Source organism: Hyalella azteca, unplaced genomic scaffold, assembly GCF_000764305.2.
Source record: "Hyalella azteca isolate HAZT.00-mixed unplaced genomic scaffold, Hazt_2.0.2 contig1221, whole genome shotgun sequence".
Taxonomy (NCBI): Eukaryota; Metazoa; Arthropoda; class Malacostraca; order Amphipoda; family Hyalellidae; genus Hyalella; species Hyalella azteca.
Genome location: NW_025931547.1, coordinates 7,008 through 18,828, shown reverse-complemented (window position 1 = coordinate 18,828; position 11,821 = coordinate 7,008). Strand labels below are relative to the sequence as shown.

At 36.9% G+C, this 11,821-nt stretch overlaps 1 protein-coding gene across 1 annotated transcript in view; it reads right to left on the bottom strand.

Annotated features, from left to right (window-relative positions):
• The window catches only part of LOC108673666, a 16,151-nt gene extending 5,225 nt beyond the window's left edge, over positions 1 to 10,926 (bottom strand). Inside the window, exons 1-9 of the mRNA XM_047881849.1 lie at positions 10,828 to 10,926; positions 9,002 to 9,071; positions 7,277 to 8,768; positions 6,555 to 6,644; positions 5,593 to 5,811; positions 4,679 to 4,824; positions 3,770 to 3,940; positions 2,335 to 2,424; positions 382 to 480 (exon numbers count right to left, since the gene is read on the bottom strand). Of these exons, the coding sequence (XP_047737805.1) occupies positions 382 to 480; positions 2,335 to 2,424; positions 3,770 to 3,940; positions 4,679 to 4,824; positions 5,593 to 5,811; positions 6,555 to 6,644; positions 7,277 to 8,768; positions 9,002 to 9,071; positions 10,828 to 10,829 (2,379 nt within the window). The 5' untranslated portion in view covers positions 10,830 to 10,926. The remainder of the gene's footprint in view (positions 1 to 381; positions 481 to 2,334; positions 2,425 to 3,769; positions 3,941 to 4,678; positions 4,825 to 5,592; positions 5,812 to 6,554; positions 6,645 to 7,276; positions 8,769 to 9,001; positions 9,072 to 10,827) is intronic.
• Between the last annotated feature and the right edge of the window lie 895 nt (positions 10,927 to 11,821).

Below are 11,821 nucleotides of genomic sequence, written 5' to 3'. Positions count from 1 at the left end.
TTACCTGAGAGTCTAAAGCATTACCTGAGAGTGTAAAGCATTACCTGAGAGTGTAAAGCGTTACCCGAGAGCATAAAGCGTTACCTGAGAGTGTAAAGCGTTACCTGAGAGTGTAAAGCATTACCTGAGAGTGTAAAGCATTACCTGAGAGTGTAAAGCATTACCTGAGAGTGTAAAGCATTACCTGGGAGTCTAAAGCATTACCTGAGAGTGTAAAGCATTACCTGAGAGTCTAAAGCATTACCTGAGAGTGTAAAGCGTTACCTGAGAGTGTAAATCGTTACCTGAGAGTGTAAATCGTTACCTGAGAGTTTAAATCGTTACCTGAGAGTGTAAATCGTTACCTGAGAGTTTAAATCGTTACCTGGTATTGCACGATACCTGGAAGTGGGCGAAGGCTATGACAGGTTTCTTCTTGTCCCCTGTGTTCTTAGTGATCTGCCAGGAGCCCATGAGCTTCTTCATCACCACACACCCGTTCTGGGGGGGTAATGATGATTTATTGCACTGGCTGTGTCATTAATTAATACAGTATCTGTATCATTACTGTAGAAAGTATCTGTATCATTACTGTAGCAAGTAACTGTATCATTACTGTAGAAAATATCTGTATCATTACTGTAGCAAGTAACTGTATCATTACTGTAGAAAATATCTGTATCATTACTGTAGCAAGTAACTGTATCATTACTGTAGAAAATATCTGTATCATTACTGTAGCAAGTAACTGTATCATTACTGTAGAAAATATCTGTATCATTACTGTAGCAAGTAACTGTATCATTACTGTAGAAAATATCTGTATCATTACTGTAGCAAGTAACTGTATCATTACTGTAGAAAATATCTGTATCATTACTGTAGCAAGTAACTGTATCATTACTGTAGAAAATATCTGTATCATTACTGTAGCAAGTAACTGTATCATTACTGTAGAAAATATCTGTATCATTACTGTAGCAAGTAACTGTATCATTACTGTAGAAAATATCTGTATCATTACTGTAGCAAGTAACTGTATCATTACTGTAGAAAATATCTGTATCATTACTGTAGCAAGTAACTGTATCATTACTGTAGAAAATATCTGTATCATTACTGTAGCAAGTAACTGTATCATTACTGTAGAAAATATCTGTATCATTACTGTAGCAAGTAACTGTATCATTACTGTAGAAAATATCTGTATCATTACTGTAGCAAGTAACTGTATCATTACTGTAGAAAATATCTGTATCATTACTGTAGCAAGTAACTGTATCATTACTGTAGAAAATATCTGTATCATTACTGTAGCAAGTAACTGTATCATTACTGTAGAAAATATCTGTATCATTACTGTAGCAAGTAACTGTATCATTACTGTAGAAAATATCTGTATCATTACTGTAGCAAGTAACTGTATCATTACTGTAGAAAATATCTGTATCATTACTGTAGCAAGTAACTGTATCATTACTGTAGAAAATATCTGTATCATTACTGTAGCAAGTAACTGNAGATGGGGGTTCACATAGGGGGTTAAATTAAAGCGCTCAGATGGGGGGTTGATATTGGGGGGTTAAAGTGAAGGGATTGAGATGGGGGTTGATATTGGGGTTAAACTGAGGGGGTTCAGATGGGGGGTTGATATTGGGGTTAAACTGTGGGGGTTGAGATGGATGGTTGATATGTGAGGTTAAACAAGGGGGGTTCAGATGTGGGGTTTCATATTGGGGGTTAAACTGAGAAGGTTGAGATGTGGGGTCGAGATGTGGGGTTAAACTGAGGGGGTCAATATGGGGGGTTGATATTTGGGGGTTGAACATAACTAAGGACCCCCCAATACAGTAGGGGTTTAGATACTGGGATGTAATATACATACATTATATCCATGGACCATAGGTGCCATACATTAGGGGTTAAAAATATCAAAAGATATTGGGAGGAGATTATAAATTTTTTTGTAGGACGAAACTTAACAAAATTTAGAGAATAAAATTCTTACAAAATTATAATCATTAGATATTCACATATTCCAAACATCTATAGTACTAATAATACAATTATATAATATTATAATATAATTTTTCTAATAATATAATTATATAATTAATGTATAACAGAATGAATCCTCTCCTCACATGGGACGATGGACAACATCACCCAGATAAATAACTGATATTTGTCTTAATATCAATGCACTTTTTGCCCCACATGGGTCAACCTGACCTATTTTGCCCCGGAAAAGGGCGCCTCAAATTTGGACGATCTTACCCAATAATTTCCGTGGGTGGTTCGCAGGCGGCGGACAACGGACCTGCGTGGGTGGTTAGCAGGCGGCGGACAACGGACCTGTATGTCGAGGGTGGCGGTGGCCTGCGTGTCCGCCGAGAAGGACACGACCTGCTGGTCTATCTTGCTGACGGCCAGCGCGGCGGTCACCTTGGTGNGGGGGTGGGGGGCAGAAGTATCTTGTATAGCAAGTTTTATATAAATTAATATACACTGATTTTTGGGCAGAGACTCGCTCATTTATTTCAGTGTAGTTTATTAAAAGCTAAAGTTTCCTTAATTGAAACGCCAACAAATTTTTGTTTTACGGTACGACAGTAAATATTGTAACGATTTAAATAATAATAAATAAAATAAATAAATAATTTCTTTAATAAAACTAAGTCATCTAGCACAGGTAAATAGAGATATAGTCATCATTCAAGTCATGTATAACGTAAATTACTCTATTGTTGTACTCAAATTACTCTATATTGCAGGAAAACTATATTTATTCGAGTTAATCATGTTATCAATCACAGTTGACAGTATACATAGATACTAGCTACCGAATTCAGGATTTCAAAAAATTGTACATTTTATATATTGTATTGTATATAGAGAACTTAATGCAAGTTTCTAAATACCCGAAGTGGTAGCTACCTAAACATAAACTATATTTACCCTAGTAACCAGTTTTGATGCACAGATACCATGTTAGCTACTGTTACTATAGTCGTGTAATGCATTTCTAGTTTAGGCTACTATATTAATTATATTTAGGCTACTTTACTAATATCAGGAATCTCGTTACTGAACAATGACTATTGTTCCGGTAAAACGTATGTAATTATTGTAATACTTAATTATTGTTCAATGGTTTGTACATTTGGAACTAAATAAGAATTAGTAATGCCATATGGAGATGCATAATCGAAAAAAATCAATGTATTTAGTCATTTCATTTTCACGAAGGAAACTTGCGCTAGTAAATCGTCAAGTTCTACTAGTTTCCACGTGCGACACTGCCACTACTAGTCATTACTAGTCACTACCACTACTAGTCACTACCACTACTAGTCACTACCACTACTAGTCAGTACTAGTCACCACCACGTCAAGCGTGCCTAGCACGTCCTCTACCACCGCACCACCGAAGCCTCCATTAACACGCTCAGTGCAGCACGAACCACCGGTGGCTTGCAGGGTCTTTTTCCGGACAAATTCCGCAATTTAGTTTTTTTTTCAATTGCTTTTGTGAACAAAAATTTATGGTGACAGTCCTACCTCATTAAATTTTAAAATGTACGAAAAAAAAACAAATTTTAATTTTTGCAGCGGAACCTACAAATTTACTTGTATATTTTGAATTGCAGGCCATTTTGACCGCGGACTTGGCCGTTTTTAGGCCATCTACCAGCGCTGGTGGGTTAGTGCAGCACTGAACGTGTTAATGTAGGTAATACAGTGACGGATGAACTTAGAACACGTCATCAAGTCTTACATGCTCATTTACCTCCTGTATGCCAGGCTCGTTCTGGACGATGAGGATGTTCTCGAGGAAGGCAGGCTTGTCCTTCATCTCGACGAACTTTGTGCCGCACTGTCCCGCCCCCGGCACCGAGAAGTTGAAGTCCTTCTTCTTGTCGGCCTGCACGTACGTGCAGTTCTTGTTGCCGAAGTGGCCCTGTACGATGAACATTATGTTAATTACACTTGGGATATATACGAGGTGCAGCTTTATGTTGCCGAAGTGGCCTTGTACGATGAAAATTATGTTATTTTACATTGGTATCTTAACTGGGTGCAGTTTATGTTGCCAAGTAGCCATGTGGCATAAAAATTTTGTTATTTTACATTGGTATCTTTCTGGGCTCATTTATTATTGAAAATGTTGACCTCCTGGGGACATTTAGGTTAGCTTTTTCCTTGGGGCTGTTCTTGTTTTGAAAGTGGCCTTGTGGGGTAAAAATGATTTTATTTAACATTGGTTCCTCCCACATTTTTGTTGTCACGTGGCCTTATAGGATGGAAACTATGGCAAATTAAGTAAGTTTTGTCCATGGGTACAGTTCTCCTTGCCGAAGTGACCACGAGAGCCGTAATTGATGAATTCAGATTGTGTTCCCTCTTGGTACAGTTAATTCTTATGGCCTAAGTGGATGATAGGATAAGATAGCAAAGTCTATTGCGGTAGCTTTCTATATTGGTCCCACTTCTAGTTGCCAAAAGGTACGAGTATAATAGAATTGAGGTAATAGGTAACTTCAGTTTCATTTAAAAAATAAGTTAAGTTAAAAATAGTTAAAAATAGGTAACAATAGCTTCAATCTAGGTTTTTTTTGTGCATGTTTGTTTCGTTTGTTTATGTTATTTATGTTATGGTGTAGTTTTAGCGAATGGTACGAATAACTGGAGGCCTTACCTTGCTATATATAACTCCAGCAAAGTCCTTGTCAAACTGCAGGGTGACGTTCATGACGTCCTTAGTGCAGACCACGTCAAGCGCCTTGATGGCCGCCACCTTGTCCTTAGCGTCCTCCGGTAACAAGTTCCCCATCACCACAGACGCTGTGGAAAGATCATGCCTAGGTTGTGGAAAATAAGATGACGGATATATAAAACATTTAGCTATGTTGTGGCAAGGGATATTCCGGTATGCCCTAAAATTTATAACTGAATTACCTCCAATGAGATCGCTGGCGACAAATACGTCTTAATTAGGTTGTGCCAAAGAGGTCGGGTGTGTCTGAATATTTTAAGTAAGAGTTATGAACAAACGGATTTGGTTTGTCTTAAAGTTTTTAGTTTACCTTAGAAAAATCAACAGTCTTTCTTCCTTTCCTCACTTCACTAACAAAATTTAGAGGAGTGCGCGACCCTGCATTAGGACCGTCAAGGGAGTGCGTAAATCAGCAGCTCTATGTCCGCTTCATCAGAAGGTTCGAAGGACAGCTTCTTGGCAGCTTGCTCGCTTGGTATGACTCGGCTCGGCCAACCCTTGTCATACTCTCAGGCGACTTTGAAGTCAGAGAGGAGATTCTGACCCGAAACTGATTTCGATCCGTTGACCAAGCAGGCCCAGAACAGCTTTGCGACGATTGTAGTGATTATTCGGACGAAGCCTAGGCGGTTCCAGAATTGTGTTGAGGTTAATGTTCCAAAACTCGCCACTACCTCCACTCACTCATCCACTTTATAGAACTCCTCTCGCTTGCCCAGCCGTATAAGTTTGAGTTAACTGTCTTCCCCGACATCATAAGCCCTTCCACATGCATTACTTATATTTTTACAAGGAAAAAATCAATTCACATCATCGCCTACGTTGCAATAACCTACCTCCTCCATCGATCATCTTGGCTACACTTTTATCCATTTTGTTGTTGCCACCGCCATCTTTCGGTGTCTTCTTCTTGTTGTCTGTAGTGAAGACCTTCTGCCTCTCCATCTGACTGCTGAACATCTTCTTGCTGGTCTTCTCTGAGGTCTTCACCATCTCGTCTTTCTTGGGGCGCTCCTCTAGCAGCGGCTGGGAGTATAAGTTTCGGGTTCCAGAACCTGGGGTAGAATTCCCGTTAATAAAAGAATTACCGGTCCCAGAACCGGTACTAACAAAGTGAAATTCCTTGCTAATAAACAAACTAATAATAATACTCCCAGAACCTTGGGTTATATTTTCTATAGATAAACGAACAAGAAGTCCCAGAATTTGAGGCGAAATTTAGATTTTCCCAATGAATTGGTCAGACAGTAATAACAGTGTGGGGGTTTTGACTCGTGTCGTTAACTAAGTTAACTGAATGATTTGCAAAGCAGCGAAAAAAAGTATGTTGACCGGCATTTGTTTCCGGCTGCACATCCTGAAATGAAAAGCAGTCGTCATTTTTTGCATTCATAGTTCAAGTTTCGTGTGATGATTTGCAAAATCTGCCAGTTGGTTCAACTTAACGGTGGACGGCTGGCCACTACAACTCTGTTCTAAACCTTTTTGCACTTTTCGTCTAAATGTGTGGCTATTAATGAAAATCAATAATTGCATAAAATGTTTTTTATGATATGCCCATATGTGTATGATATGTTTTAAGAAGGCTCAACAATGAGATGGTCAAGAACATAAACATAAATGAAGCTGAAGTTCTCCAATTAACATGATGAAGTCAACATCATTTCTTTCGTTCCTGGGACAGATGTCGATAATTATCCTTTATAAGAACTTGAGTTCTATCCAAAGTCCATGGCAACAGTTGTCAGGGGAATAGTTTTCTCATTTAAGAACTTAAGTTCTAATCTAAAGTCATAACCTGCGTCTGGTAGGATGTAGCGAGGTTCTGTCTGGTAGTCGACGGCGTGCTGGTAGTCGTAATCGTAGTCGTAAGCCGGTGGCTCGTGCGCTGGGAGTCGTAAATTGGTCATTTATATGAAAACTAGTCGTAAATTTGTGATATATATGAAACGTAGTCGTAAATTTGAAGCTTATTTTAACAGTAATCTGCTACTAATTGAACCACAGTCATTAAGTCAAAATTTATTAGAGCCTTATAGTGGTAAATGCTTTAGTTAATAAAAACGAAATCTTAAATTAGTGTAAAATATAAGGGAACTTTTTTCAGCGATTGTCAAGGTAATAAAATCGTAGTGTCAAGTACGTAACTTAAAAATTTTTTAACTTAATAGATCCATTTTCGTAAATTTATAACATGATAGAACCATTGCCGTGAATTCATAACCTAAAAGAACCACTGTTGTATATTAAAAACTTGACAGGACCGTAGTCATAAATTGGGAACTGAATCGCTAGGTTTCTAATAATAAAATTTAGTATATGTCATACACAATGATGGCCACACAGAATACGCAGAATATAACTTCCTTGGAGGTTGGTAAATTCTAAATGTTGTAGGTACATGCATCAAAGAGGCGGTGACATAACATGAAACATACAACAAAAAATTTTAAGCCTACCGATTCTACAGAAGAAGCAAAACAATAACATCACAGAATATGGAATAACATCACTCATTACCTGCTGCCTGAATTTTAAAGTTCGATGAATCTCGTCGTTTTTCTGCATTTTCGTCGTAGTCGTCAATTTCCTCTTCGGGGAGAGGGAGGACTGTTGCTCGGGCCGTTCCAATGTTGGTCGAGTCTTTTTCTGCTTCACTGCGCGAAGGAGATGCTGAGTTTCGGTAGTCTGGACTTTCGTCATCGGCAAAAAGTTCGCGATAACTGTAAGGGTTTTGTGCGTTATGTCGTACGGGTCGTTGTTTCGCTGGCGAAACTGTCGTCAAAGTCGATCTTCGTGCAGAAATCTTCGGTTGTCGCCGCGCTTCGTCGGGTAGAAGGTAGGGTTCGTCTGTGGGTAGTCGGGGTCGGACCACAACAGGCAAAGGGGCTGATCCAGAGGGCATACTATCGCTGAATCGGGATTTAGTCTTTTTCGCGGAGAATTTATCATAGTCTGGATGGCCATAGGTCACTACGTTTGGTTCGAGAAGGTTGTCAGCAAAGAGTTGAACTGTCATGGGTGGTAGAGAAATGGTTTTTGAAGGGGACATAACGTTCCTCCGACTTGAAGAAACGTCTGGGGTGGAGGTACCTTGGGGTTTGCTAGATATCGTTGTCGTTCTAGTCCCTTGAGGCGCATGCGCGGAAGAAAGTGAAGCTTTAATAAATGCTGTTGTCGATTTTACGTGAGATGAAGCAATTTTTCTCTGAGATCCAGGTTTCTCCCGATCATTGGACATATATGAAGTAAATTGGCCATCATAACTCGGGATCGATTTAACATCGGTTGAATATGGAGCCACCTGTTTTGTATTGCTTGGTATGAATAAATTTGTCTTCCCGAGCGTTGTCACTGTGGACTGAAATTTGGTGAAAACTGGCATCACCTGAGTTGTCGAAGTTGGCGTAATTTCAACAACTTTCTTCGATGCTCCAGATTTATCTTTTTCCACCGCAAGCAAAGAAGTTGCATTTGATGACCTGTTTATCTTAGTAGTTCGAACCAATTGTGCCTCATTAATTAAATCAGAAAATGTCTTAATGCTGGCTGCTGATGAAGTACGAGACTTCCTCTGACTTGTCCCAAGTTTGTCGTTACTTCCATCAGTAGTTGAAGGTCTACCTCGCTCCGTATTTCTGGTGTTCGTTGAAGGTGAAGCAGATATGAAAAGTTTATCGTAATTTGTAGTCGTAGAAACAGATTCCGGTAGGTCGGGCATAGTAGATGTTCCCATAATATGATTAGTAGAAGGTTTAGTTGAATTTTCCTTGCTTTTCCCCCTCCCACGGCTGGTGGAAGCTGAAGCCCAATTTCGACTTGGGTTGGGGGGTAATTCTTGGATGACTTTTTGTGTAGAAGGTTCTGTTAATATCTGGTGGACATCGGATGATAATGATAAGGGTTCTGGTAGAAACTTTGAAGGATTGTTCTTCTTTTCTAGAAGGATTTTTCTGAAGGAGTATGGATCGCGTTCCGGATTGGAAACCACCATGGGAATCACCAACAGAGCCTGCATGGGTGAGTATGATGGTGATGTTAATCCAGTATCCTCACACATTCATGATACCAACGTGTATAAACAGTGTAAAATACATACACACTTTGTGTACAAGATTTATAATCATCAACAATTATTCGTGAAACTTTCATGAACGAATGTTTTGTCAAATAAATTGATCCATATATGCATCGACATAGTTTTTTTATATTCATATTCGTTATACCCATGCAATCAATATTCACCCATAAAGTGAGGATGAACTTCAGCCAGGGGGTTGTGGGGAAGAGGGGGGTTACCGTGCGGGGGGTCAGCCTGCCAAGTGGAGAAACCCCAATATATATAATATATATAGTATATATAATATATATAATATATGTTGCACTGATTATGGAAAGCTCTAAATGTTGTTGAATTTTTTATATAATTATAAAATCATCATAATTTATGACATAATCTATATCATGATAACATAAAATTTAGGGTTTACATTACGCAATAAAAAACAAATTATTTAAATTTAAATTACATTAGAATATAAAATAAGTATAAACAAATTATATTATTCTTAATTATTTATCTTGGTACCGAAAGTTCTTAAGAAATTCAATGGAATGCGTTACTTTCAAACCAAATTTTCTATTGAACTTTTCATGTATTAATAAATTATAATACTTAACTGTAATTTTGGATTTTAATTAAAGTGTTCTAAGTAATTAATTTTCTATAATTAACTAAAGCAAAAGCCAATTTAGTACATTCAGTCATTAATACGTTAAATATATTCATTTTTACTTTTAAAATGAATTGCATTTTATCCCAATATTCGTATCAATCAAAAAAGTTAACAAAAAAGTTAACATTTCTTTTTCATTTTTCTTAAAGAAAATTTGGTAAAGAAAATCAATCAAAGTTATAGGTTTATGAGTGTTCAAAAATGAAAGGAAAAAATATATATTTTAGTAAAGTTTTAGACTCCGGACGCCAGACGAAGTCAACCGAGTTTTTGCTTGACCGCTTGAGCGAGACAAAGTAAAAGTGACGAAACAAAACCAACGAACATGCGTATAATTGCACGAATAAATGAAGGATTGCACGAGGCATACGTAGGATTGCACGAGGCTATGTCGAACATTGTTAGTATGGCTATATAAGATGAATAAAATAATATATATTTATATTTTATTAGAAGTTTGAAATATTCATAGCTAAGAAACTGGCATCCCAAATCATTAATTTAAAATCGCAATAAATTTAATCAAAATTATGATATTATAAGGGATGCTTCAGAGTCACTATAATGAAATAGTTAAACTGTTTTTTAAACTGATATTAAGACAATTAAATATAAAAAAAACAATTTCATTGGACTTGTGCGACTTTCATTTTCATTTTAAATTCGTAAAATTCAGAAACTCCCTAAAAATTTATGACGCGTTCAGAGTCGCTCTCTGTTTGGCAAAAAATTGAGCAATCAAAATGATGACGTCATACTTGCATTCGTATGAATATTGCAATAATAAAAATTTTTCACTGAGATAATTCGCTGAAAAATATAAAGCTGGGTTCATAAATTAAGGCTTAATTAAAATCGAGCAACGGCAACTTAAAAATTTAGTGCTTGCAATGAAGGTTTCTTAGGTCATTAAAATGTTCATAAAAAATGCGTGCAAAAAGTTAGAACGAAATTTTTTGATGATGAATTCCAAGAAGAAATAGTAATCCTGTACACTCGTATACGTAGGATTAACTAATTTTGCTACTATTATTATTAGTTATCCTACTACTACTAATCCTGTAGTCAAATTTACTGCGTATTTACGTACGTATTACTTTACGTATTTCTACATTATGCAAATTACAATACATCTTCATTACATTCAAAAATATAAACTACGTAAAATGTAACATCTTCAGCACTAATTAAACAAAAAATCGTTACAATTATATTCAAGGCATAATATTGTAACAAATGAAGTAAAAATATGATTAAAATAAATATCAACTAATTAAATTAAATAAACGAAATTAAAATAATTGTTACAAACGAAGTAACTATTGTTCAACTTACATAATGCCGTGCGTCGTTGAACCGAAAAAAGCAATGCTATTGAAGTTTGTGTAACGCAGACACGCACCGCACACGACGCACAACCTCACTCAACCACTGCCCGCGCGGCACTGGCTGGCGGGTGTCCACCACACGCCTGAAATGCTGCGCGCTGATTGGTCACGGCGGTAAGCAAGACTCTTCAGCTAATTATTATTCACAAATTTTATTGCTTTATATTGATTGACAAATCGTGCGAAGACGTCTTCAAGGTGGTTAAATTATTCTAGTTAAATTAATTTGGCGGTTACATTATTATTGTTCCATTAATTAGGCGGGTAAATTATTATTGTTACATTAATAAGACGGTTTTATCGAAATTATTTGTTTCCATCGTTACTTGAATACATTATCTGTGGCAACAACCTGTACCTGCATACATTTTCATCGTTCGCTCCATAATACGCCAAAACATAAATTAACCTGCGCATATATATATCGTTGATAAATTCTTTCATTATCCGTTTATTATTTTAATTGAAGAAACATGGAATATATCCAAATAAATAGTTAGAATCTAAAATTTGTAATACTTTGGAATTTGTTGTTGCTTTGATGAGATGAGCTTCACAATAGATTTTTTTATATCTCTGTCATATCACTAACGTTTGTGACTAGAGATAAATTTGATCAATATTATTATAAATAGTAATATAATATAATATAATATAATATAATATGATATAATATAATTTATATATCAAATAGCTAGGGTTTGAATCCATTTAGGGATCAAACCCTAGGAGTAAGATGCGACGTAGGTTGCATTTACCCATAAACGGCACATCACACGATAGACATCGTGCAGATCATACAACCGAATTTTTCAACCCGCTATAAAACTTCAACCGCGGACGAGACATAAAAAAAGGCGGAAAAGCGTAGAAAATTTCCGAGAAAGCTTGCTGGGGAAACTGAAGCAAATGTGACACTGACACTCGTAACTAAATACCTA